The sequence below is a fragment of the Dromiciops gliroides genome, chromosome 2 (assembly GCF_019393635.1).
Source record: "Dromiciops gliroides isolate mDroGli1 chromosome 2, mDroGli1.pri, whole genome shotgun sequence".
Taxonomy (NCBI): Eukaryota; Metazoa; Chordata; class Mammalia; order Microbiotheria; family Microbiotheriidae; genus Dromiciops; species Dromiciops gliroides.
The window spans coordinates 221,176,332-221,203,702 of NC_057862.1; the positions used below are offsets into that span (position 1 = coordinate 221,176,332).

The following is a 27,371-nucleotide window of genomic DNA, read 5'->3' on the forward strand; positions in this document are numbered from 1 at the left end:
TGAGTAAAACTATTTCTTTATTTATTAACCCTATTTCTGCCCCAAGTGTAGGGGAAATTAGCTGAGGTTTATCATATATTTGTTGCTTAGAAATTAGAGGCTACTGCACCAGTTTGGGGGCATTAAGCATTAAAATATATTAAGTATTAGTAAAGAGAGTGTGCCTGGCTTTGAAAGATAGGAAAGCCTAAATGGGAAATAGAAAAGAGAGAAGAGAGAAAATTGGGAACCAGAGAGGGCTGCGTCTCCTCTTGCCAAGTTCTCAGGCTAAAGAGAGTGAGTGTCTGTGCAAGTTTGCTGAGGGCAGGAGCAGACCCTGCCCATAGACATTGTTCAAAGCTAATTGGCTAGCTTCATTGAAATCTATTGGTTCACTGGATGTGAGGCTGGTTACCCACAGTCCTGCTAATGTCCCAGCCCAGAGAATAGATCCTTTGGCAGGAACAAAGCTTTCAGATAGGTGTGGTTTTGAGTGAGGTAACTTCCTGACTCTGGCCTGACCTTAAGAAAGGTCAGTATACTTCCCCCCTCTCAGCAGAGGGGCCCCTGGGGACTCCCCAAACCTCTAGTATTAATAATTTTCTCACAGAAGTCTGGTTGGGGAGTAACATTAAAAACTGGAAAGGAAATTCACAGTCGTCATACCTATTTTGTGGAGTCATTTTATACTTAAAAAATAAGAATACCTTCAGCAATGGGTTAACTGACCTCTTCCAGTAACAGAACTTTCATAAAAACCCAGGTCTCTTATTTTTTTATCAAGACCTCATTCATTTAATTGTACTTCTCTATAGCTACCCAGATGATATGGTTCTAAAGCAACTCTTACCACAGTTCTTGGAAGGAAGATTATCTTTCCAATTGGGACTTTTTGGAAACAAAAACATTATCTTCCTATTAATAATACTCCAATAACTGCACTTTAATGTCAGCAACCATTCAAAGGTGATGTGAAAAAACCATTGCAATGCTGTTTTTTAGAGGGAGGAAGATGTACAGAACACTTATTTGGGGTAGCCAGGGTACTGTAAATAGAATGGAAATGGGCTGAACCTTTATCCTGGTTGGGATAGAATTAAATATAACTTCCCCCCGTCCCCCTGCAATATGAGTTTAAGATATCTCCGTCTAGGGGAATAGTATTGGAATTTGAAGAGGGTGGGAGGCTATTTGGGGAGAAGGAAAGGTACATTCCCTGCTCCCTTCCCCAAGAGACAGGTGGTGACAGGAATGCTGGGGGAAATTTCGGATTACTATTGTTTCTCTCCACCCTCTGGAATCCCCTTTACACTAGAAACTTCTTCATCCATGGGCCAAGAGTCTACGTAGCCCTTGGTCACAACTAAACTGAAAGCCCAGCAGGAGAGGGTGGGTGGAATGACAAATGGCTCATTCCCTGAAGTGCTGGATCTGAAGAGGGTCCAGAGGTTTGGGGCACTGGGGGATCCAAATGGGGTTAGGATCATTGAAAAACTTGGGCAGAGGTGCCAAGGCCATGTTAGCAAGAAGAACGTTGTGGTGATTCAATGCTCGGGCCCCATTGAAGCTCACTTGGAAGCCCAGGCGAGTCAAGAGCCAGCTCTCCACATTTTTCTTTAGCCACTGTGGGTCACGCTCCTCTAGAGGCACATCACCTCTCGTTCTTAAGAAGCTGTGGGCCAGCAGAACCTCCTTGATGTGCTCTTCTTGTGCCCTGAGCACCAGAGTAGCGATTAGTTCAGAATTGGACGAGGCGGTAAGGTAATACAGCAGATGGATCAGATTCAGAGTATCGAGCTTCCGCCTCTGAGAGAATATCCGGAAGGTCCGGTGCCCCATAATAGCAATAAAGAGCAGCAGGAGCAAAGAGGTAGCCATATGGAGATAAGACGCTGCCTCCATACCCACATTGATGAAAGCTACCAGACCCGACATTATGACCATAGAATTGAGCAGGAGTAGCTGAAGCTTGGGCGTCTGCGCCTTCACCCCAGGCAACAAGTACTCCAGGCAATCCAGAGGAACATCCTTGAAACTCTTGAGTACCAAGTGTCCCTGCTTCCTCTGTGCGGCCACCACCACCCGCTTAAAATAGCTCCTTTCTACAGGTCGCAGCTTAGTGAAGTCCATTAACCCTTTGTTGTAGATCATCCCCTTGCGCTGGCCCAGGGCCCAAAACCGAACAAAGGCATACTGTTCCAGGTTGGCTCTCACCTTTACCGCGTCCTGAGGGTGCTGCACAGCCATAGAAAAAGCCACAATTTCCTCTGACAGAAGGGAGAAGTTGGCCTGCTCTAGTAGGGGCTCCAGAGCCGCAAGAACTTCTTGTTCTTTGTACTGGCGCTGGAGATCATTCTGCAGAGGTTGGTTGAGATTATCTGGATCCCTGTGGATGGAGTGGTAGAGCGTCTGCATCTGGGTTAACATGTGTCTATACTGATAGAAAATGTAGAAGTCAATTTGGAATGCAAACTCGCGGAGAGCAGCCTCTTCCGAAGGACTGGAGTGAAACTCCTGTTGGAGATGCTGCAGCAGCTGGTGCTTAGACAAGGGGATAAAGCGCTCCTGGTACAATTGTTTCCAGTTAGGAGGCTCCGTCACATTCTTCATTTTCCTATATTTCCTGATCTTCATGGCCAATGAGGAAAGGAAACGAGTAGTTGCTGAGGGGGAGGGACTTATTAGCGGCCAGATACTGCTCCAGTTTCGAATCCCATGGACCAATTGGGCTGCTCGGAGCATGTTGAGCCCCAGGACCCTTTGATGGGCTTGGATGACCAATCAGTCAGCTGTACATGCTAGTCATTTTGATGCTTTTTTAGGTCATAAAGGGGAAAGTGTTTTCAGTGATCCCTAGGTGTTCCTGGCTGTAGTAGGCATGTGTATACACACATATATACACGTATACATATGTGTGTAGATTCTCTTAGAGGTGCTATGTGTCTTTAAATCATGGACACCATGATTTCAGAGTAATTCAAATCACAGGTGCCGTGCCCCTGCCAAGGTTATGGAAACACAAGTGGTCAATCACCAATCATTGCTTTTCTTTTGAGGCAATGTGGTCAGGTCACTTGTAAAAGGTCACAAAGCTAGTTAACTGTCAGGCCGAATTTGAACTCAGTTCCTCCTGACTCCAAAGCCGGTGCTCTATCCATTAGGCTACCTATCTGTCCCATACAATCATTTTTAAGCAATTACTGTTATAGTATGCAAGGGCTTATGTCTACTGGATTACTTTAGTTTAGAAAGTGGTATAAAAATATCAAAGACAGGTATGTTCTCAAAACATGCTAGCCAAAGAGAGGGATAATAGATACAGAATGACAAGAGGTTCTTTAGACTAGTACAAACATCTATGACAATTTTTTTTTTTAAAAACAGGCAAGAATAGGACAGAATGAGAAGATGGGATGGGGGGTTATCTGAACTGATTAGAAGAAGCATGCATAGATAGCAGTGAGAGTATGAATCTATCAAAGGGATCATCAAAGTGTGTGTGGGAGGGGTTTAGGAGATAATGGACTATATTCATTCTTGATAACTACTGGTCTATGACATTTTTAACAATCACAAGTTCTTTTTTTTCCTACTTCAACAATTTTATAACCCAAACAACAGCAAAATTTTATATTGAATCAAATTGCATGAGTGCAGAGACACTTAAAAACACTTAAAAAACAAACTCAGAAATGAGAAACAAAAAGAATCTTAATATTTATATTCCCATGTACATGTACATACCTACTTTTTTTTCACACTAAAAGGCCAATCATCTATTGATATACTTATAGTTGACTTAGACACAATAGAATTTTTTTTTAAGTGAGGCAATTGGGGTTAAGTGACTTGCCCAGGGTCACACAGCTAGTAAGTATTAAGTGTCTGAGGCCAGATTTGAACTCAGGTACTCCTGACTCCAGGGCTCCATCCACTGTGCCACCTAGCTGCCCCCGACACAATAGAATTTTAAGGTAAAAAATATATAGAGAGATCATTTAGTTCAACACTAATTCTTCATTTGAAGAAATAAAGGCCCAGAGAGGAAAAGAGATTCTCCTAAAGAATTGGAATTTGAACCTAGATCTTCTGATTCCAGGTCTCCATCTCCAGTTAAATTAATCTGCCTTTCTAATACCAAAGACCAGACACTAAGATGGCAAAACTGAATATATCAAAATCATGAACCTCAAAAAATATCATAAGAGAACAAAAATGCAAAAGCCAAAAAAATCCTGTATCTACAATAGAAAAAATCATGAGGCTATACTTCTCTCTTTATTTTGGAATCTCTCTGGGGTTCAGTTTCTTCTATAAAAATAAAATGATTAGACTAAATGCTCTCTAAACTCCCTTCCAGTTCAAAATATATGATCCTGGGGGCAGCTAGGTGGCACAGTAGATAAAGAACAGGCCCTGGATTCAGGAGGACCTGAGTTCAAATCTGGATTTAGACACTTTACACTTACTAGCTGTGTGACCCTGGGCAAGTCACTTAACCCTCATTGCCTGCATAATAATGATAATAATAATAATAATAGATCCTGGAGAAATTTTTACTGTTTTCCCCCATGATAACTCAAACAACTTCCTTAATTATTTTTGGTTGGAGGTAGTGATGGCAGTGGAAGTATGGAAAATATTGGAAAGGTGAGGACACCAAAACCCTGGCATTGCGTTCATTATCCTTAAGGTCACATTCTCTTTATATTTCTTAGGGATAGGGCCAAAAGGGACTACAGTAATGATTTCCTTATTAGAGAGAACTCCTAGGTAAAACTCCTTCTACCAGTACAGGCCAGAAGCTTCTCTGTAACTTACAGTCATAGAGGATTGTTTAGGGCACTGAGAGGTAAAATGATTCCCTGATAGTCCTACAGCCAGTATGTGATATAGGTGGGACTTGTACTCAGACCTTCCTGGATTCAAGACCAACTAAATATTATGTAATCCTGTCTCTTGATGTCATAACTTCATTTAGTTAAGGTCTTGACTGTGTGCTGTTATAGATTGTATCATCTCTGACACTCTAATAATAATAGCAGCATCATTGACTGTTGCTTTAACTGAATCCCATCTCTGTGCAGCTGAGAAACTATGCCTCGCATTAGAGACAAAATGGCTATTTAATTTGGAACTTAATATAGTCCTCTTCCCAACAAAGCCTTCCATTTTCATTCTTTTTCCTCAGATGCATTGCCATAACTTCCATTTTTAGGATGAAAAGCTAGGGATATATGCAGTTTAGGCTGTCATAGTATCAAGACAAAATATAATTTAGAATTATCTCCTTTTAAAATGAGGCTTTGAATTGATGGCGCCGTATTGTGTACTTTATAATGCAAGCTTTTATCCCTAGCATTAATATACTGCCTTCATCCCTTAACCATTTACACTGACATTTTGCAGTTTTAATAACCTTAACCATATTGCTAGCAACATTACACTTAACTATATGAGAATTGAATAGTGAGAATGATTGATAGAAGATGCTAGTTAATGAAATTCCTACTAGCATTAAAACATGAGGTAAATAACTCATCAGGTCATCTGTTAGATTTTAGGCCCTTTCATAAATCCCCCAAATGTATGCCTTAAAAGTTATGCACATATTTGTAGGAGTGTATATGTTTATACATATACACATATATATATACACATATATATGTATGTGCCTACATAAATATGAACATACACACACATACATATGTGGGTGTGTAAATTCTACTTCTGTGTATATACATTACTGTATATATATGTATATGTGCAAATATTTTAAGGTCTTTCATTTATTCTATAAAATTAGCACATATAATGGTTTTTATTTTTCCCTCTTTCCTCTTGGATATACAAAATGCAGAATAGCCCAGACTAATAAAATTTTTAGTCATACGAAAGTTTCTCCTGTGGGTTTTTCTGAGTCATTCTGACTAAACCTCTGTCTGCCTCAGTTTACTCATATGCAAAATAGGAATAATAAGAGCACATACCCTTAAGGGATATTGTGGTAATGAAATGAGGCATTTCTAAACTACTATGCAAATCAACTTATGTAGATGCTTGAATAGATCAGATGTGATGAAATTTTTTCTTGTGCCTGATGGGGAATTCTCTAGTTACAAGGAAAAATGGAGTTCCTCTTGATCGGGAGAATAAATAGTGGCTGCCATCTTTCATATATGTGAAAATATCTAAGTGTATGCTAATTTTAACTCCATCATAAACGATCCCAATTCTTTTAGTCTTCCTTTATAAATTCTACCAAGTAATCTTTTATTTATCTAGGCTGTTATGCTCTGCTTTTCAAGGTTCTCCAATTATGTTTTTTTTTTTTTTTGTGGGTCAATGAAGGTTAAGTGACTTGCCCAGGGTCACACAGCTAGTAAGTGTCAAGGATCTGAGGCTGAATTTGAACTCAGGTCCTTCTGAATCCAGGGCTGGTGCTTTATCCACTGCACCACCTAGCTGCACCCTCCAATTATGTCTTAAATGGTGGAGACCTCAACTAACAAAAGATTACTTGAAAGTATACTGTACTTGGAATATATGCTAGTTCATTTCAAAGTTATAGAACTACCTGAACTAGATGCTATGCTTTTATCCATACAATTGTTTTTTGACATCCTTTGTTTTGGTCCTTATGATGGCTATGATTCATCTCAAGATACAAAGTGTTATGATCCACTTCATAATTCAAAGCACTACTAAAAGATATATAATTTTATGTAGAAAAAAGGCTAAGTGATAAAATAATCTATACAATATTGAATTTGGTTCAATTTTGCTATTTGTTGAAACTGCAAATATGGTGAACTTAGGAGGAACTTCTTTTCTAATTAGAAGAAATATTGAAGTAAAGTTTATTATGAGCCCCTTTGCTTATATTTTGAATTAATTTAATAGATTTTCTTAGTATAGCTTCTAGTCAATTTTCAATATGCATGCTAAAAATTTAATAGTTTTTTCTCTCCTTTATACATTTTATAGAAGCTTGAATGAAATTTGTTCTCTATCCCCCACCCCTCACCTTGAATATACATACACAGCATTCTAGATATAATTGGCAGATTCTCAACAGGTAATGTTTGCTTTTTGTTTTTTGTTTTTGCAGGGCAATGAGGGTTAAGTGACTTTCCAGAGTCACACAACTAGTAAATGTCAAGTGCATGATGCTGGATTTGAACTCAGGTCCTTCTGAATCCCGGGACGGTCCTTTATCCACTGTGCTACATAGATGCCCAACACGTAATTCTTAAGATAATGACCAGGACCTGAATTGTGCTTCCTGAGATAACTTCCATCATCCAAAGTCATTTAATCTTTGTCATACCTAGATAAAATTTGAGAAACTGCCCATTATAGGTCTTTTCCAGACCTCAGCCCAAAGTAACAGCCTCCTGTATTGAGTGGCATAAATTGCAAATCATGAATTCTGAAATGACTATCCATCAGTTTGATATGCTGGCCAATTAGCACTGCAATGACATCAAGTGAGACTTTGCTACTAAATTATGTCAGAATCAAGGCTTTTATTCTATATAAGAAAGAAAAAAACTCTCATATTGCACTCTCCCAAGGTATATTTTGTTGAAGATACCTGTTGCTAAAGTGTACTCCACTAAATATTAACTCCAGACTGCTCTCCAAAGACAGAGAAGTTGATGAAACATGAAAACCTATCTTATGTTTGAGAATTGTCAAAAGCAGTAATGTTCAAGCACCCTTCTCTATCATCTTTAGATCTAACCCATTATCCTTCAATAAATCCAGCTTAAATGCATGTTATACACACTGGACTCTGCTATCACATTTTAGTATCACAGTGGTAACCCTTATCACATAACTATCCATTTAGAGAGCATTTACTGCCAAATGTGGGGCATCACCTCTTCAACATTGGAAATTGTTTCCCTTAAATTCAGGACATCCTCCTGGCATTATGCATGATGTCTAAGCAACTGAATTGCTGAATTAGCTTGGGCTCTACTTTGCTGCTGGATCCTTTCCCTTTGAACCTGTAGTAGCCAGTCATTTCTTTTTGACTACTTATGTAACTCTCTTTTGTAACTTTATTCAGCATTCTTAAACATTTCTCTAGGATATAGAGAAATAATCATGAAATTGGATGTTTTTATAATGCTTTATATTTTGAAAAATGCTCTCCATAGATTATCTGTTTGATTCTCAGAACAGCATAGTGAGGTATCATGTTTATTCCTAACTCTTCCTCCAAATAGGCAAGGTTATTATGAATTTAATTACATCCACCCTGGCATTTATATTCACTGTGTCATAGACATCCCCCTGAAAAAAAAAAACTATTTTTAGGTATTATTTTTACATATTCAAGAAGACTATCAGAGTTTATTTAGCTCCAAATTAGGTAATTGGCTAAGCTAGTTCTGTGCAATCAAGATATTTGTTTCTCTACCGTATTTCAGTTCCTGTGTGTTAGGTAAAGCTTTCACTACCATCAATTGTAAAACCACAGTTGAGGAATCAGTGTTTAGCGAACTGAGACTTGTACATCCTCATCAGAACACAATTGTAGGGAAATATGGAATAATCACAGGAATTACTGGACACTAATGCTCTGTAGTATTTGCTGGGTTACCATCATTCTTTATTTCTGGTTTGTCACTTTCTCTCTTCCTAGGGTGTGGTGATCTTAAAAAGAAACCAAGCTGCATGAGCAATTCCTTTTCTCTTTAATGAAATCCACTGAGAAATGTTTTTAGAAAAGCAAGCAGATAAGTAGACTCTGTTCATTCCAGACACACCACATTCAATGCATGTTCCAATTTCACTCTCAGAGAAATAAGTGGAATAAAGTAGACTTGAAATATTTTACCTTTAGGATTCTGGGTCAATACATCTGCAACCCTTTGGGTGTCTACATACCAAAGTGTTTTGGATTGAGTCAGGCAATTGGCAGCAATTTCTCAATCCAATAACAAAGGGAAATTAATAAAACCAACCTATAATTGAGGTATAATTAAATTGAAATAATATATTTTCCTGAAATGATTACAAACAGGAAGCATGCAAAAATTTAAAAAGTCACATTCGATTAGAAAGAAATAAGGTTGTTTTTGCTTTTGTTTGTTTCCCTAAGGCCCCACTTGACTGCTATTAGGTGATTTAGTCTAATCTACCATGTCTCATATTACTGAGAGAATTTCAGAGGCCCTTGTAAAGACCAGTCTTCAAAATCTGAAGAGCTTTGAGGTGGTGACAAAATAATAATTTATTAGCACAACATCTTCCTTAGCTACAATTAAGTTGCTCTACTGCTCTTCAAAGTCTAGAAATTTTGTTCACCTTATTGTCTCTAATGTGTTTCCTCACCTCCAAATTTCACCGTGGGAGTCAGCATTATGTATTGCAAAGAGAATACGATTTTAAGCAAGATATGTTTAAATCCTAACTCTTCCACATGTTTAATATGTGAACCTGGGTGAATCACTAAACCTTAGAGAACCTCATTTATTTAATTTGCAAAATGGAAATATTATCTGTCCACTTCAAAGATGTTATGGGGTTCAAAAAGATAATTGTTGTCATCGTTGTATTCACTTTTCCTAACAATTTCCTCATTAAGACAGCAACTCTTTTAGGTAGAATGGAGAGAAATAGTGTTTTCTTTTCCTTCCTCAGTTTACAAAAATCCTGCTTTGAGGGGTTTGTGTGGGAAGAAGAATAGTGAATGTTTAAGGAAAGGAGGCAGGGTTGGAGAGGCTTTGTGGAAGATGATTCTTTTTGTGGGAGATAATCCTCAAGGAATAAAAATATCTCAGGACCAGTAATTTAGCTGAAAACATGCCTCAACTAAATTCAGATAATCTGAATTTTATTCTCAATTCTGTTGCTAACTGTTCTTGTGTTTTGATCAACTTTGTATATGTTATTTAAAACACCTTCTACTTCAGGGGTTTTCCTCTAATACAGGGAATACAATCTGTTGCTCTGATATCCATCATGGAGATATTGTGAGGATAAATAAGAGCAGATACTATAAAATGCTTCCATTTCTGTGTAAGAAAAGTTTTACATAGATGGAAGAAATCACTTTTGCCTTCTCTAGCTGTCATCAATCAAGTCACACCAATGGAAGTAGGCCAGGGTTCTGTCCAGGAGTTATACAATTGTTCTAAGAGTTAGGAGGCCTGACCAGGTTAGCAATCCTTATATTCCTCCATGGACTGTTTACATTCAGATATATGTATATATATATATATATATATATATATATATATATATATATATATATATATATATATATATATATATTTTTTTTTTTTTTTCTGTAGAAGGCTTGGTCTTCAACACAGCTGTGAAAATAAGCATCAGCCTCTATGCTCTGGGCCTAAGAGACATCAATGGACCAGCCTACAGAAAATCAGACAATGGGTCTGAAAGACATTAATGTGTTCTCCATTTCTTTTCTATTACCATCAGTTGGCTTTTATGGAAATTTATGCTTATAAAGATATTTAGATACAGTTGCTTCTAGTGAATTTCATGTAGCATAGAAACAGCATGGCATAAGAGAGTGGATCTGGGATTTGGAGCAAGAAGACAAAATCACAAAATTTCCATTTTGGGGAAGGACCCTAGCAGCTATCTAGTCTATAAAAATCTGGATTTTTATGTATTGCAAAGAGAATTGGATTTTAAATCAGATAAGTTTCTTTCTTATATCATACATAGCAAATGGGTCAGCCAACCTTTACCTAAAAACTTATAACAAAAGGGAATCTTCTCCCTCTTAAGATAGCTTATTCTGCTTTGGAAGAACTTAAATGGTTAAAGATTTTTTTTTCTTCTACATCTTACCTTAATCTGCCTCTTTGACATTTGTGGTTTGTTCCTTCACCTTGAAGGCAACATTTAAGGTTGCATTTAGTTTCTTTTCCAACTGAACTACACTCAGTTCCTTCAACTGATTCTCATACAGAAAAGAAGGCAAAGCTCCTATGATCATATTTTGTTTTATTCTGGGTTTGAATTGTGATTCTTCTACCTACCACACATGTGATCCTTGAACAAGTCATTTCCCTTATTTCAATGGACCTCAATTTCCTTGTCTGTATAACGAAGAGGTTGCATTTATCAATCTTTCAGGTCTTTTTCAACTTTAAATCCCATGATTCTAAAAAAAAGTCAGTTGTGGGGGCAGCTAGATGGCGCAGTGGTAAAGCACCGGCCCTGGATTCAGGAGTACCTGAGTTCAAATCCAGCCTCAGACACTTGACACTTACTAGCTGTGTGACCCTGGGCAAGTCACTTAACCCTCATTGCCCTGCAAGAAAAAAAAAGTCAGTTGTTTTTCAATTGTGTTTGACTCTTCATGACCACATTTGGTGTTTTCTTGGCAACAATACTGGAGTTATTTGCCATTTCCTTCTCCAGCTCATTTTTACAGATGAGGAAACTGAGACAAATGGGGTTAAATGACTTGCCCAGGGTTACACAGCTAGTAAATGTCTGAGGCCAGATTTCAACTGAAGAAGATGAGTCTTCCTGACTTCAGGCCCAGCACTCTATCCACTGTAGCACCCAGCTGCCTTTCATACAAAATACCTGCATTCCTTTAGGAAAGAGGTAGAGTAAAACACAAAGGAAAAGAAAATTGTATGTGGTTGTTGTAAAAATTCTGCCCATTTCACTGGGGCCTTTATTCTTCAGGTAGAGACATGATATGCAAACACTGTGATCAGGGATTCTAAAATCTTATGTTTGAGTATCACATCTAAAACTTACTAACATTCTGGAAAATGCATTTCAATTTTCTTGGACGCAGTTTCCTCATCTATAAGATGGGGATGATACGAATACTAGAGATTTACTTGAAAAAAGTAATTTTGTAAATGTTAAGGTATAATGAGTCATGGTTACCAACCCAACCAATCTTCTCTTTTCCCTTGGCTTCCATTGCATTGGATTCTCATGGTTCTCCTATGCTTCCCTTTGATGTCTACTACTCATCCTTCTCTCACTTCTTAAATGGAGATGTACACCAGAATCTAGTCTTTGGCTCATTTTCTTTCTCTACAATCTTGTCCTTCGTTATTTTATTTGCTTATATGGGTTGAATTATCACTTCTATAAAGATGCTTCCTAAATATGTATCTCTATCTTCAATCTCTCTCCAGAATTCCAGATGGATACTCATTATCTACTTAAATAAATTATGTTCTCATTGGTAATATGGCTCTGTCTACTTAGGCCAAACGTGGAACCTTTCCATTCTAATCATCCACAGTTCTGTTATATGATTCTCATACAGAAAGGAGGCAAAGCTTACAGCCACCTTGTTTGTTGTTGGTTGGTTGGTTTCATTTTGTTGTTTTGTTTTCTGGGTTTGAATTGTGATTCTTCTACCTACCACCTATATGACCCTTCAATAAATTAATTCTTGTACCTCTCTGTACTTCAATTTCCTTATCTGTGACCATGAAGGTAACTCTTAAATGTGTATTTCTACTTTCAACCTTTCTCTGCAACTCCATCTGTTTATTGTCTACTCAAATAAGATACGTTCTCATTGGTAATATGCTGCAATCTACTTAGGCAAACCATGGACTTTTACTGCCCATGGGGTCACCCATGAAAGTTTCTCCTTGTTTTGATCCAAGTAACTAGAATTCCATATGTTTTATTGTCTAGTTTCCAAACCAGTATCCATTGGAATATTTACTCCCCACACTGACAACCTCCTGGAATATTGACACTGCTTACTGTTCTTTGATCCCTCTTGTTGTTAGCATCCTACTTCACAGTCCTGGTGTACTGATCCTCATGTCCTGGAGTGAAACATATATTCCAGAAAGAACCCCATTCAGCTGGAAGAAAGGAATAGAAATTTTTGATCCTGTTAGGAGTAGGCCAATGTCTTAAAAACAAAGGTTCTTAAAAAGAAACTTTAAAGAAAAACAAAATAATTATTTGTCCAAGTTGCTAAAAATGACAAATTTCTCATGAGATTCATTACTTTCGTATTCAACATAAAAAAAAAACAACTTGAGTTGCCATAGAAACATATTATGACAAGATCTATTCTCATTTACTGAGGCAAAATAGATTAGAGTCACCTTGAACAGGGAAGAAACATCAGCCTGTCCTATGAGCCTCTCATAGATTCTAGAATGGGTTTGGTACAACATATTTGAAAGTAAAATTACATATTTCCCTCCTGGTTTTGTGTCATTTTAATAATGGACAAATTATGTCTTGGAATAAATTTTTTAAAAATCACATCATATGGCAAAATTTACCGCCTTACTTTTTTTTCTGTTTATCCTTTGGGAGAAATTAAATTTATCTACCAATTTTTTTCTTCCCTTTAGTTGATTTTAAAGGAATTTATTCTGTAACAACTTATATATTTTTGTAAACTTTTGTAATAATTTCTATGATTAAGCATTTAGAAAAATATTTTTTATTTTAGTAGTCATTTTATTTTATTTTAATTTTTAATCTTCCAAGCATATCAATTTATTAAGCAAATGCATGCCAACTGTATAACAACAGATAGTCATTTTAAATATATACAGAAAGCATTAAGAAATAATCTATGGATAAAACGAGAATGGAGATCATATTAAAATAATGGGAGCAATAGATCTTTACATGGTGTTTTTTAACTAATAATAACAGAGCCTGTATTATACTTTGTTAAAGCCCCCTGTTTACTTTGAAAGATCTGCTATTAAAACATCTTGGATTTTAAATAAAGAATAAATTAGTGGAATTGAGGAATATATTATGTGAGAATTTTAAAATGGAAGAGATACATTTCACATTATACAAAAAGTTAATTTGAATATGCCATCATAGCTTAAGTGTTGATTCTCTGAATGTTGATTCTCTCACTTCTGCAAAAAACCTAGGCCACTAATAACAAGACAATCACACTTGCCCAAAGAACAAAGCCTTTTGTTAGACTTTTGGTTGTGATAAACTTTCTTATAACTGTAAAGAGCTCAGGTCTTGGGATGCTTTATATTATTTTGCACATTGCTATGAGGTTTGATATCATTAATGAAACTCAATGAAAAACGTTCCTGTCTAGTGACACCCCCATTGAGCTATAGAGAGACAAATAACAATCTTCTGCCTCCCTTTTTAGTCTTCATGAAGAGACTAGCACAAACCTAATTAGGAAGGTCTCCCTTGGGAGAATGCCCCTGATAATTACTAGCTTCACGATCTATATTTCTAACTAATTTAGTTAAGTGATACATTCTCTCTCTCTCTTTCTCTCTCTCTCTCTCTGTCTCTCTGTCTGTCTGTCACTCTCTAGCTTAGAAGTTAGTATCACATGGCAATCTTCTTCCTGTAGCTAGGTGACACAGAGTTTAGGATTGCAGTCATGTACACAAGTTCAAATCCTGCCTCATAAACTTGCTAGTGTGATCTTCGACAAATAATTTAACTAAAGCAACTTTTATGTGCCTCAGCTTCCTCATTTGTAAAATAAGGATAATAATACTATCTATGACAGAGAGTTGTTGTGAACATCAAATGAATTAACAAATTTAAATCACTTTGCAAACCTTAAAACTATTGAAACTTAAGTGTTATTTATTTTTGACAGGGCAATAAGGATTAAGTGACTTGCCTAGGGTCATACAGCTGGTAAGTGTCAAATGTCTAAGACCACATTTGAACTCAGATCCTCCTGAATCCAGAGCTGCCACTTTATCCACTGTACCACCTAGGTTTTTTTTTTTTGGGGGGGGGTGTTTTTCTTGGGGTTTTTTGGTGAGCTCCAAACGGTTTCAATTCTTTCTTCCAGCCACAATGTAGATATTCCTTTCATGAAAGTCTACTATTAGAAAAATAGTAAAACCATGCTAGCACAAAGTCCAAGAGACCCTGAGCCTATTAGAATGGCACACTTTTCTCCTCCTTCTGTAAATACTCTTGACTTCCAGAAGAATTTATACCTTCAGCTTGGCAATTTCATGACCACTTTAGATACTAGGATGAAAGGGAATGGAAATGTATCAACTATTACCATCATTAGTTGAGAATTGCCATTGTGCTCTGAATATGAGAGAGTACAAATGAAGAAAAGGTTATAATCCAAAAGAAGATAGTTCATAGGTTAGATACTTTATCAGTCAATTGTTTTAAAAAACCTGTCATTTAGAAGGCATGCTATTCTGCATCTATGTCTCCCACATCCTTTCATTGCATTTTAAACTTTGCTTAACAGAAAGAATACCTATAGAGTCCACTCGATAGGGAATCATTTAAGGGAAAAGTCAATCCAGGCTTTCAAGGGTATACGTGAAAATATTTTTCCCCCTTGAGTTTATGTGAACCTGTAGATCAATGCCTTGAAATACATAATAAAAAAATCACTGACTTAAAATAGAGTTTCATGTGTCTACTCACTTAAAAGAGGGGTCACATTTCTAGTTCAGTTCCCTTTAATTCTGGTGGTTATCATAATCAGAGAGGCAATAGGGTTTATCTACCTGGGCACATGGATTGCAGCTGCTCCCAATAGGTCTCATAAGGTCACCAGTTTTTCTCCCACTTTGATACTTTCTGTAGGAAGATTATAAAAGAGTGGAGATTCAGAACCTCTGGACTTGTATTTTGAGTGGCCCATTATAGCTGAAGGACTGTGTCTTTGGAAGGAGGGAGGTTAAAAAGAACCTGGTGGGATATCTTTATAATGGAGCTGTATTGATCTAGGTGCATAATGTTGATGGGTTGTAGCTCTACCTATGTTTCTATGTTTGTGTTTCCCTGTATAATATGAGTCTGTAAGAAATCTGTCTCTATTACTTATTTTCCCTGTACCTTTTGACAAATTGATTAACCTCCTTGAGCCTTAATATTCGCATCTGTAAAACAAGGGGGTTGGAGCAGATGACCTCCAAATTCCCTTTCAGAATCAGATCTAGTTCAAAGTATTAGGCACCTGGCTATGCTCCAAAAGAGAAAGGACTGGAATAATGACTCTGGCACACAGACATAGCCAGAGTGGGTGGCATGAGAGATAAAGCCAGGGAACTGACAATCTTTTCAGTGGATTTTTTTCCTAGATTTCCTAAACCTTCACTGACCTTAGACATGTCCTGGTAGAAATTTCACAGAGTGTCTAAGACTATAAACCAAAAAGGGTTTATGGAGAAAAGGAGGAAGATACTGTAAGAAGGAGGATGCCAGAGATAATCCATCTCACTAAGGCATCTGAAGAAGTGGGACCAAACTGAAGGGGCAGAGTTACCCTGCCCTGCTCTGGATCACATTTCCTCCTCACCACTTCCATAAAATCCTGGGACTTGATTAGAAGACTGTTACTGTAAATACTGGACAGATTGAATTTAAAGGGCTAAGGTAAAATTTGGAGAAGTGTTTTTCCCTTCCCCTTTTTCCCTCCATGAAGAGCTAACTTCTAGTGGTGACCAAGGTCATGTAGAGTGGTGGGAGAAAGAAGGCCCCCGGATAGGGAAAGGGGTTGGCAGGGAAAGAAGACAGGGGGAGGGAGGAGACAAGATAGATAGAGGAATAGAGAGAGGGAGTGTGGAGGAGAAGGAAGGGAAAAAAAAAGATAATTATTCTAAGTGATTCTTGAAACAATTATCATTATTGCACAAATATTCATTTTATATGTATAGGCATATTACAGTTAGGACCAAACTTTAATATCTTTTAAAGGGGGCAGCCCATTTCCATAGTTTAATTCCTATTTACTTTGAACATGGAAATTATAATTAACTATACATATTTGTTTCAAGGATGGTTACCATTGGTTAGATATGGGGGGAGAGGGGTTAATAAGAAATGACTGAGATGAAAAAAAATGAAAGCAATAAGGGCATCAATATGTAACCACATAATCTCTGAGGAGCCTTATCCCAAATCCTACTAATATAAATGAATTGAGTCCTTGAGCAAGATTACATGCTCCTGAGGAGTTGGGGGAGGGGATCCTTCTCTAATGCAATCTGCTGCAATCTTCACTAATATGTTTTTCCTCATGGAGTTCCATTAAGAATCATTTAGGAAAGGGGTATTGTCTAAGGTCATCCAGTAAGAATAATTGATACAGAACATCCTTCCAAAAGTTTATGACACACTAACCATCAACTATATACAAAGTCAAGGAGAAAGTGAGCTCAAAATTAGAGAATACATGTGGCAAAGGGTCACTTAGATTTCCTGGTTTCTAGGAGTCATGTTTGCCCTTTCATCATGAGGTGCTCAAGAAGTTCCTCTCAGACATGCTATCATTTCTTTCTTTCTTTTTTTTTGTTGGTGGGGCAATGAGGGTTAAGTGACTTGCCCAGGGTAACACAGCTATTAAGTGTCAATTGTCTGAAGCTGAATTTGAACTCAAGTCCTCCTGAATCCAGGGCCAGTGCTTTATCTACTGTGCCACCTAGCTGCTCCCCATGGTATAATTTTTTTTTTTTTTTTTTTGCAGGGCAATGGGGGTTAAGTGACTTGCCCAGGGCCACACAGCTAGTAAGTGTCAAGTGTCTGAAGCCGAATTTGAACTCAGGTACTCCTGAATCCAGGGCTGGTGCTTTATCCACTGCTCCACCTAGCCGCCCCTGTGGTATAATTTCTTAACTAGTTTCTTTATGGAACTGTGCATCTAGGTCAAGTTCATCCTTCGCTCCTGATTCATACTCTGTTGTCAGCTGAACTGGGGATTTGGCTAGGACATTGATGAGAATATTGCATGTCCAAAATTCTCTGAACTCTTCAAACTTTGAAGCTAAAGGCAATAGAGGAGGAAGGGTAAGAAGGCCTAGGCCAAAAATTGAGGCCTTTCCTTCCTCCATGATCCCCCAGAACATGAGCCCAGGGCATAATTAGGTCTTTCCTCTATGTCTTTGTTCATTCTGTTTCCTTTTCTTGGAATACTCTTTTTCTCTTTTTTGTCTCCTATCTGACTATCTGTCTTTGAAAATCTCACTCAAATGCATTCTAATTCAAATGCTTTTCTCCAGAAGGCTTCCCCTCCCCATTTCTTCTTATAACACCCATTAGTACTTTCCTTCCCTTTTGAATTTTATTCATTGATATTATTGTTTACTATAGTTATGCATGTGTATGTAGTGTGTGTGTGTGTGTGTGTGTGTGTGTGTGTGTGTGTGTGTGTGTGTGTTTGGTGGTGTGTGTATTATTCCCCTATTAGACATGCCGGGAGAGAATTGTCTCATCAAAATTTTGTTTCTTTATCGGCAATTAGTTTAGTTTTCTATACCTAGTAGGTACTTATTAGATGTATGTTTTATTGGCTTAAACTGGATTTTTCTCTTTTCAGAACTGTGTCCATATAGTTTTCTGTTGTTGCTAGCATTCTTCATCCTAGCATCCCGTGCAGATCAAGTGCAGACCCGTGTTTCTTGTGTTCCTTTGACAAACTGTTTTTAGTGGATAATAGTAGTTATCATGCTATTTAATCAAGTTAATGCAGTCTCATTTTAATAGGGACCTCCTGGTGATATTATCCTTACTAAGAGATTTAATTCTAATAGCTGGAATTACAGGTACCACAGCTGGCTGGTGGTGAAACTATTAAAGGTCTGAGCTGGATAAAATGCTTTTTCTATCCCTAAAATCACAACACATAGAACCTGCTCAGAGAACTCTAACCAATTGGTATGATGGCTTTCCTCAGATGTCTGCATCATCTATGAGATCCAGTTTAATGGAGTGAAAAAAGGACTGAATCTGTAGTTAGGGGACTGGATTTAGAGTAATAATTCTTCACTTTTTAAAACTAAGATTTATATAAAACATTAAGGTTTTCGAAGTGTTTACAAATATACTCTCAACTCATTCTCATAACAAGCCTAGAAAGTAAATTCTATTACCATTCTACATATGGGGAAACTGAGACAGACAACACTTAACTAGTTTGCCCAGAGTCACAAAGCTAATTAAATGTTTGAGAATGGATTTGAACTCAGGTCTTCTTGACTCCAGATCCAATATTCTATCTACTGCTCTGCCAATATATCTTTTTATTACTTGTATATCTTTGGGCAAGTAATTGCATCCTCCCTGAAAATCAGTTTTATCATCTATTTAATGATAGGACTTTTCAGTTCTAAATCATAGAATCCTATGATTAGAACTACCACAATATCAGGCTCAGGTATAAAACGTCTGATTCAATTTCACTAACTTGCATGACTTACAATAGATCTAGAATGCAAAAACAGAACTGTTTTCTCTTAAATGGAAATAGGTCATCTTAACTGCTGTTGATAATTCTCAGGTATTCAATTCTTTTTCCTGAGCAGGTCATTCTGCTAAGTCTATTATTTTTCTTTGTCAGGGTTTCTGCCTTTGATTCATTTTTAAAGATAAGGAGTGAAGGGACAGTGTTGTTTTCCATCTTTGCAACCCTGAGTCTTTATAAAGAGTATGTACCCCCAAAATATTAGATAAACTCACAAGTATTATTTTTTTTTTGGTGAAGCAATTGGGATTATGTGACTTGCCCAGGGTCACACAGCTAGTAAGTGTCAAGTGTCTGAGGCCAGATTTGAACTCAAGTCCTCCTGAATCCAGGGTCAGTGCTCTATCACTGTGCCACCTAGCTGCCCCAGCACACAGCTATTATTATCCCTATTTTAAGGATAATGACATTCAGTTCAATAATTCAACAAGCTTATTTTCAATAACTCTAATAAATGTCAAGCACTGAGGATATGCATATGAAGAATGAAATAATCCCTACTCTTAAGAAGCTTACTTTCTATGGGAGGAGGCATGTATATATTGGTATGATAGAATAAATGCATGAAAGCCAAGGAAAAGGAGTACTAATAGTTGGATACATGAGAATAGCCTTTATATAAAAAGTGATGCTTGAGCTACATCTTGTAGGAAGAGATAGATTTTACGAGACAGAGGTAAGGAAGAGATATATTCCAGCCATGAGGAATTCCATTAAAAAAACAGAGTAGGAAGATTCAGTGCCATATATAAAGAACAAAGAGATAGCAAATTGAGCTGGATGGTAGACTATGAGGAGAGCAATAACATATAATGAGGTTGGAAAAATAGATTGGGACTTCTCTGTAAAGGGCTTTAAAAGAAAAATAGAAGAGTTTATATTGTATCCCAAAGGCAATAGGGAAGCAATGAAGTTTGATGAGAATGGAGTGACATCATTCGGTTTGTACTTAAGAAAAATTACTTTGGGGAATATGGGTGGATGGACTGAAGTGGAAGGAGACAACACAGAAAAAAATAATTAGAAGGACATTTTGATATTCTTTTGTGGGAGGTGTTATGGAAGTGAATTATGGCAATGGCTTTGTTAGTAAAGAGGAGTCAGGTGTAATAGATGTCATAGAGATAGAAATGACAAGCTTTGGCAACTGGTAAACCATATGGGGCAATGGAGAGGAAGGAGTTGATGATAACAAGGTTATAAACCATGAAGACTAGAGAAATAGTGGTAACTTCAGCAATAAAATATTGTACAAAATGGAATGAGAATAGGGTAAAAAGTCATTTAGCAATTAAGATGCTTGTGAATCAGGGAAAGAATTTTCAGTAGACTTTTTTTTTGTTAAGCTTCGAGGCAAAGAGATGATGAGTGATTGGATGCTGAGGAGGGGAAATCATATTACCTGTAAAAATGGGTATGTGACATAAACATAAAGGGTATACCATAGGCAAATTAGGTGAAAAGGCTATAAAACTCTGTTTACCTTTGACCCAGAAATACCAATACTAGGTCTGTATCCCAAAGAAATCATTGAAAAGGGAAAATGACACACATTTACAAAAATATTTATAGTAGCTCTTTTTGTGGTGGCAAAGAATTGGAAGTTGAAGAGATGCCCATCACTTGGGGAATGACTGAACAAGTTGTGGTATATGAATGTAATGGAAGACTATTGTTCTATAAGAAATGACGAGCAGGCAGATGTCAGAAAAAACCTGGAAACACATGAACTGATGCTGAGTGAAGAGCACAGAACATTGCACACAGTAACAACCACATTGTGTGATGATCAAATGTGATAGACGTAGCTTTTTTTCAGCAATACAATGATGCTAGACAATTCCAAATGACTCAAGATGGAAAATACACTACAAGCCAGAAAAAGAACTGTAGAATCTGAATGAAGATTGAAGCAAATTATTTTCACTTTTTCTATTTTATTTTTTGTTTTGTTTTTTCTTTCTTGAGGTGTTTCCCTTTTGTTCTGATTATTCTTTCACAACATAACTAATGTGGAAATATGTTTAACATGATTGTACATATATAATATAAATCAGATTGGTTCCTGTCTTGGGGATGGGTGAGGGAATGGAGAGAGGGAGAAAAATTGGAATTTGTATAAAAATGAATTTTGAAAACAATCTTTGTATGTAACTTGGAAAATGAAATACTATTAAGATTGGAAAAAATCAGATTAGTCTTTATAACATTTAGCTGATAATGGGGAAAGGAAAAAGGCTGTAGCTTTAAGGAGTATCAGAGTCAAAGTAAGCTTTTATTTGTATTGTCTTTTAGTATTGGGGTGACCTGTACATTGTAGGTATTATGGAGGAATTTGATAGAGAAAGAAAGACTGGAGATAAAAAAGGTAGGAAGTAACAATATAGGATCAACAAGAAACATCAAGGAACTTAACTTTTGTAATGAGAGCCTCTTTATCCACTGAGATGGGAGAAAAAAGGAATGGGATGATTAAATACTATTATTTTTAGATGTGGATGAGGAGAGATGAAGAAGTTGATAATATGTAAACTGTCTTCTTAATAAAGCAGAAACAAAGGTCATCTCATGAATGAATGGCTATTGGGATGGACATTTATGGTAGAAGCAAAAGACAATTTGGGACAGCCACTCTACCTAGTGTGATAATCAGTAGTGTTGAATAAAAGGATTGCTAATAAGAAGTGAAGACCCAGTTAAGTCTGATAGTATGGATCTGAAGCAAACCTAACACTTAAAGACATGTAAAAGTGTATGGTAAAAAAAAAAAAAGTGTATGGTAATTGGTTCCCCATAACTAGAATTCTATAACTGGCAGGTAAGCAGCATTGTGGATAGCACTAGATTTGCAGATAGGAAGACCTGAGTTCAAATCTTATCTCTAGCTACATTATCCTTATTTTTTGCCTGCCTCAATTTTCTCATCTGTAAAATATGGCTAAAAAATTGATAGGTATTTGCTGTTCGGAGGATCAAGTGAGATAAGAGAAGTAAAGCATTTTGTAAACCTTAAAAGGTGATGTAAATGTTGTTATGATTATCATTAACATTTTCACTAATTGTAGGACAGATTACATTTCATGGTAGATATTGTAAAAAAGGATTCATGATATAACACTTTTTTTTTTTTTCTGCAGGGCAATGAGGGTTAAGTGACTTGCCCAGGGTCACACAGCTAGTAAATGTCAAGTGTCTGGGGGTGGATTTGAACTCAGGTTCTCCTGAATGCAAAGCCAGTGCTTTATCCACTGCGCCACCTAGCAGCCCAGATATAACACTTTTCAATAACTTTTGAGATCCTTTCTAGTTTAAGCATTCTTTGAAAACAGTAACAAATATGCATTATAATATATACAATAGATCTAGAAAAATATAAATAACCATGTTCAGGGATTTGTTCAGGATCAATGATGCAAACTTTATTTTTTGGTTTATAATTATTTGTTTTCTTTCCTTTTCCCGCATACATGTTTTTTTTTTTCAATATTAGGAAATGCTCCTGGCTTAATCATTTTTTTGATGTAACAGAAAAATATCTGCTATATTGACTCTAAGGGATGGCTAAGAAGCATTTACTTTGCATTCTGATTCTAATATTTAGAATGACCTGTGAGTTAATTGCCCTATGGGTGTCCTGGATGACAACAGGAGAATAATGATATTTGACATTAATAATGGCATAATCATATCTTATCAGTTGGACCAGATGACCTTTAAAGTCCCTCTCATCAATACCTAAACTGTTAAAAACCCTTTTACATTTCCAACAACTGGTCGTCCAGTGTTCTCTTGAAGATACCTAGTGGAAGAGACTTAGTATTCCCTGATGCAGCCCACTTCATCTTTGGATAACTTCATCTTTAGTTGTAATGACAATTCATTTATACTGGCAAAACTTCAAAAATTTGGAATTGTGATTCCTTAATAAATAATGGTGGTTGATTTTCATAAGCAAAAGAACATAATATTCAAGGATTTGAGACCAGATTATGAAATCTGTAATAATATGTCATTCATTCTCCTATGTTTATAAATGACTCTCAGATCTTGAGATCAGGGGAAGTTCATGTAGTTTAAAGGCGAGTAGGGCCTACATAATTCTTACTTCATTAATCTGCACACTGTATGACTCTGAGGGAAAAAAAATGTCACCTCCATCCACTTCTTGGCCAAGATTTATTAGCAGAGTGTTGTCAATGATATCTCATATTGCGCAGACCTCATTACTTTTATAAAGTGTACTAGATCATTCACTAGCATCCTGTGAAACATTATCATAAATTTGGCTGTTCTTTTCTCAGTAAATGGGAAATGCTGATCCAATGTCTTGAGCTTGCAGGCTCATATACAAATTCTAGTATCAGATGACAGATCTGTATGGATTAAAATCTATGCCATATGAATATAATAGTATCCAATCATACAATACTCGCAAACCTTATTCATGGGAAAAGATCTAAAAATATCTATACAAAATGATGAAGCAAAGTAAAAAAATGGCTACAAACTAATTATATTCAAATGAGAATGAATGGATGTAGACTTCTGATAGCAACTTAGAAAAGATGACTTAAATCATAGTTGCAGCACTTTATGGAATGAAATTAATACATTTTAAGTTAGGTTCTCCCAAAGCAAATTTAATTGTTTATATTGCTATTAAATGCCACTTTTAAAATAAAACATTACAAGTCCATAGTTTCTTTATTTTCAAGGTTTCCTTTTTTCCCAGTTAGGCAAACCTACATTAAAATGGAACTCACTGAAGTCAAGAAAAAAATAGTTAACAGAAGATGAAAACTAGGACTATCAGGAGGCATCCCAGTTCCTATAAAAACCCTTGTTGACATGACCATTGTGCCTCAGTGCCCCTTCTGAAAGATGCTGTTTTACACCTGCCTCAATACCTTCCATATATAATGATCATAACAAATGCTAGCTGAATTAAATTGAATCTTTCCTTTGCCCCCTTCATGCTCTAACTTTGATTTATAGTTATCTGTGTTCATATTACATAACCCCAGTAAAATGTAAACTGCTTGAAAACGGGGACTATTATTTTTTGTCCATGTATCCCTAGTGCCTAGCACATAATAAATAGAGCAATAAATATTTGAATTGGAGCTGAGGGAGGACTAACTCAATGACTTGTCTCTACAGTTGCCTAGTTTCAAATATTTAGAGTTACTTCAGGCACAGGATTTGTTGTTCTATGTCTCCCCCTTCAGAGAGAAAGAGAGACACAGAGACAGAGAGAGTCAGAAAACAGAGACAAAGACACAGAGAGATAGACAGAGAGAGAAAAAGAAAAAAAACAGAGAGACAGAGAGAGAGAGATTCCTGTATTTCAGCATTTAATTGTCCTTTTCAGTTTGGTATTTTGCTCTCAGGATCCTTTTCAAATGAATCCAACTCAAGCTTAGTTTCCCTTGCATCTGTTACTCTGGATCTGATTTTTCAACTCCCTCTTCAGTTTTGTAACTATTCTGACTGGTTGTCATTTAGCACCTTGAGTTTTTATTAGTATCTCTTACTGATTCTAGCAAATCTCTATCCTTGACCAAGCAACTGGCCGGAAATCCTCCACTTCCCAATGTCCTTTAGCTAGGCCCTGACAGGTGCACTGAAACCTAAACTAAGGCCCCTGATTATCCTAACTCCTAATCTGCAGAACTGAAGGTTAAAAGTGAAACTGTGGTCTAATCATCTGTTCTTTTATAAGAAATCCACTCATTTGTAACTAAAGCTTCTAATCTTGAGAAATATAACAGGGAACTCAAAACTCCTTATTTTTCCCATCAATGTAAATAGCATCTATTTCTTACTGTGATCATTACCATCTAAGAGTGACTAGAATTGTAATGATAAAATATTGATTAAAACTATAGGAAAACTATCTGAAATGTGACTGTATTTTAAAAGGATTTGATTCTGCCAAATACATGTCCTACCTCCTTCTTTTACCTTCCCTTATCCTCTTTGCCCTCTAAGGTACATGTAAAGCAAACTGAATTCATCAAAATCATGCATGGCTTTCAATGTAAAAGGAAGTAAAAATATGAACTATTACTTGTTATTATGACCATGATTTTTCCACTAATGCTGATATTAACCATTGATTCCCACACAAAGCAATGAACATAATGGAGTCACCACTACTAAAGTTGCTTTATCCCTCCAAAATATATCTAAGTGTTTTGTTCCTTTCATTCCTTTTCTTCTATTTTGAAAAATTCTGTTCTTTTCCAAAATGGTTAATAAATAGCTTAGTATAACATGTTGATAATGTTGGGCAATTGTTCTGTCTGGAAATAAATTGACTTTTAAAAATATCTATCAAAACAAACAACATTTTGCCACAGAAATAAGTATTGCCTATGTATTTAACATCATCTTCTACTACCTCCTTTTTTGTTCAGTTCTGATAGAGCAGTTGCCCTGCTCCTTGCCAAAGCTAATGTCAAAACATCAATCTTTGATACAATTCGCTCTTGCCTTCTTTGGCAGATTGCAGCCACTGTCATCACCTCTTTCTAATCTTCATCCTATCCCTATCTAAGAGATACTTCCCTAATTCCTACAAACACAATAAAATATCCACCATTATAAGATTACAAAATTAGTAAGTAGTTTTTAGTAACTTCTATATACCATATGGTTGTAATTATATATGATTTCAGAAAAACCTAGAAAGACTTACATGAACTGATACAAAGTGAAGTGAGCAGAACCAGGAGAACATTGTACACAGTAACAGCAATATTGTATGATGAACATCTGTGAATTACTTAGCTTTTCTCAGCAATACCATGAACCAAGGCAATCCCAAAAGATTCATGATGAAAAAGTAATATCCACTCCAAATAAAGAACTGATGACATTGTTGCATTCATTTTTTAGAATAATATTTTGTTTTTCCCTAATTACATGTAAAACTTTTTAATATTAATTATTTTAAAAAATATTCGACTTCCAAATTCTCTCTCTCTCTCCCTCCCCTCCCCACTACGTGAGAAGGTAAGTAATCTGATATAGGTCATACATGTGCAATCATATAAAATATTTCCATGTTAATCATTTTGTGTAAGAAAATGAATGAAAGAAAGAAAAAGAAAGAAAGAACAAGATAGAGGAGAGAGAGAGGGACAGAGGGAGGAAGGAAGAAGGAAAGAAGGAAGAAAAATATGTTTTCGTCTGTATTCTGATGACATTGGTAGTTATATGCATTTCTCACACAAAAAGAAAATACTTTAAAGGAAACAATAAATAAATTACATCAAATATTCAGGACAGTTACTTTCTTATTCAACTAGAATTTTGTCATATGGCTTAGAATTATGAAAATTCCATTGAAATGTCACTCTTATGTTTCCAAAATTTTGATACTGAGTTATTACAAGTTGGGTCAATGGAGCACAAGCTCTGGCAGGGCCCACTGAATTCATAGAATTTCAAATATTGATCCAAAGATACATTTCTTATTACTTGAATGTTGGGTTAGCTAAGCATGTAAAGGGCCCATTTCCCAAAGGTAGGCCACCATGTGACCTATGTCTTAACCATGGCACCCTAACATAGATCCCCAACTTAGGTACAGCAGTGGTGCAATTTGCATTGTTGGGAGGCATGCCAGTGAAATTTAAGCATGGATTTTTTGAAGATGAAGAATTTTATAATAATTATATTTGATGGAACATTGATATCCTTCCTCTTCCCTACTCTTTCCCTGAATATCCCTTTATTTTATTCCACTAGTATAGGAACAAATATCTTTATCCCCAAGTAAAATAAAATCTTCCCAGAAATATCATGTGTATTTTTAAATACATAATTTACATTCTTATTAAGCCACAGAGTTAGCCTGGCCAAAGGAAAGTATCTATTGCTGTATAATTTATTTATGTAAATTTAACTTAGAGAAGAGTTTTATATGTTCAGTACAAAATTGGTCAGGTCTAACCAGTTTTAAAATGTAATAAGAGCTGAAAGTGGCTACAAAACACTTAATTTATAGTTTTAACACTGAGATAGAGGTACCTGGTTAGTTTAATACCCACTCCATCCTTCAAGGTTGACAAGAAAATTGAGAGTTTCAGATGATTTTTTTTAAAGTTCACCTTTATTAGTAATGTATCTAATAAATATAGTAGCTATCTTAAAGCAAAAAAAA

General features: G+C 36.3%; 1 protein-coding gene across 1 annotated transcript in view; it reads right to left on the reverse strand.

Annotated features, from left to right (window-relative positions):
• Positions 1 to 1,389: 1,389 nt before the first annotated feature.
• Positions 1,390 to 27,371, reverse strand: part of LOC122738606 (transmembrane protein 143-like) — a 135,569-nt gene continuing 109,587 nt past the window's right edge. Inside the window, exon 5 of the mRNA XM_043980605.1 lies at positions 1,390 to 2,747. Coding sequence (XP_043836540.1) covers positions 1,390 to 2,747 — 1,358 coding nt within the window. The remainder of the gene's footprint in view (positions 2,748 to 27,371) is intronic.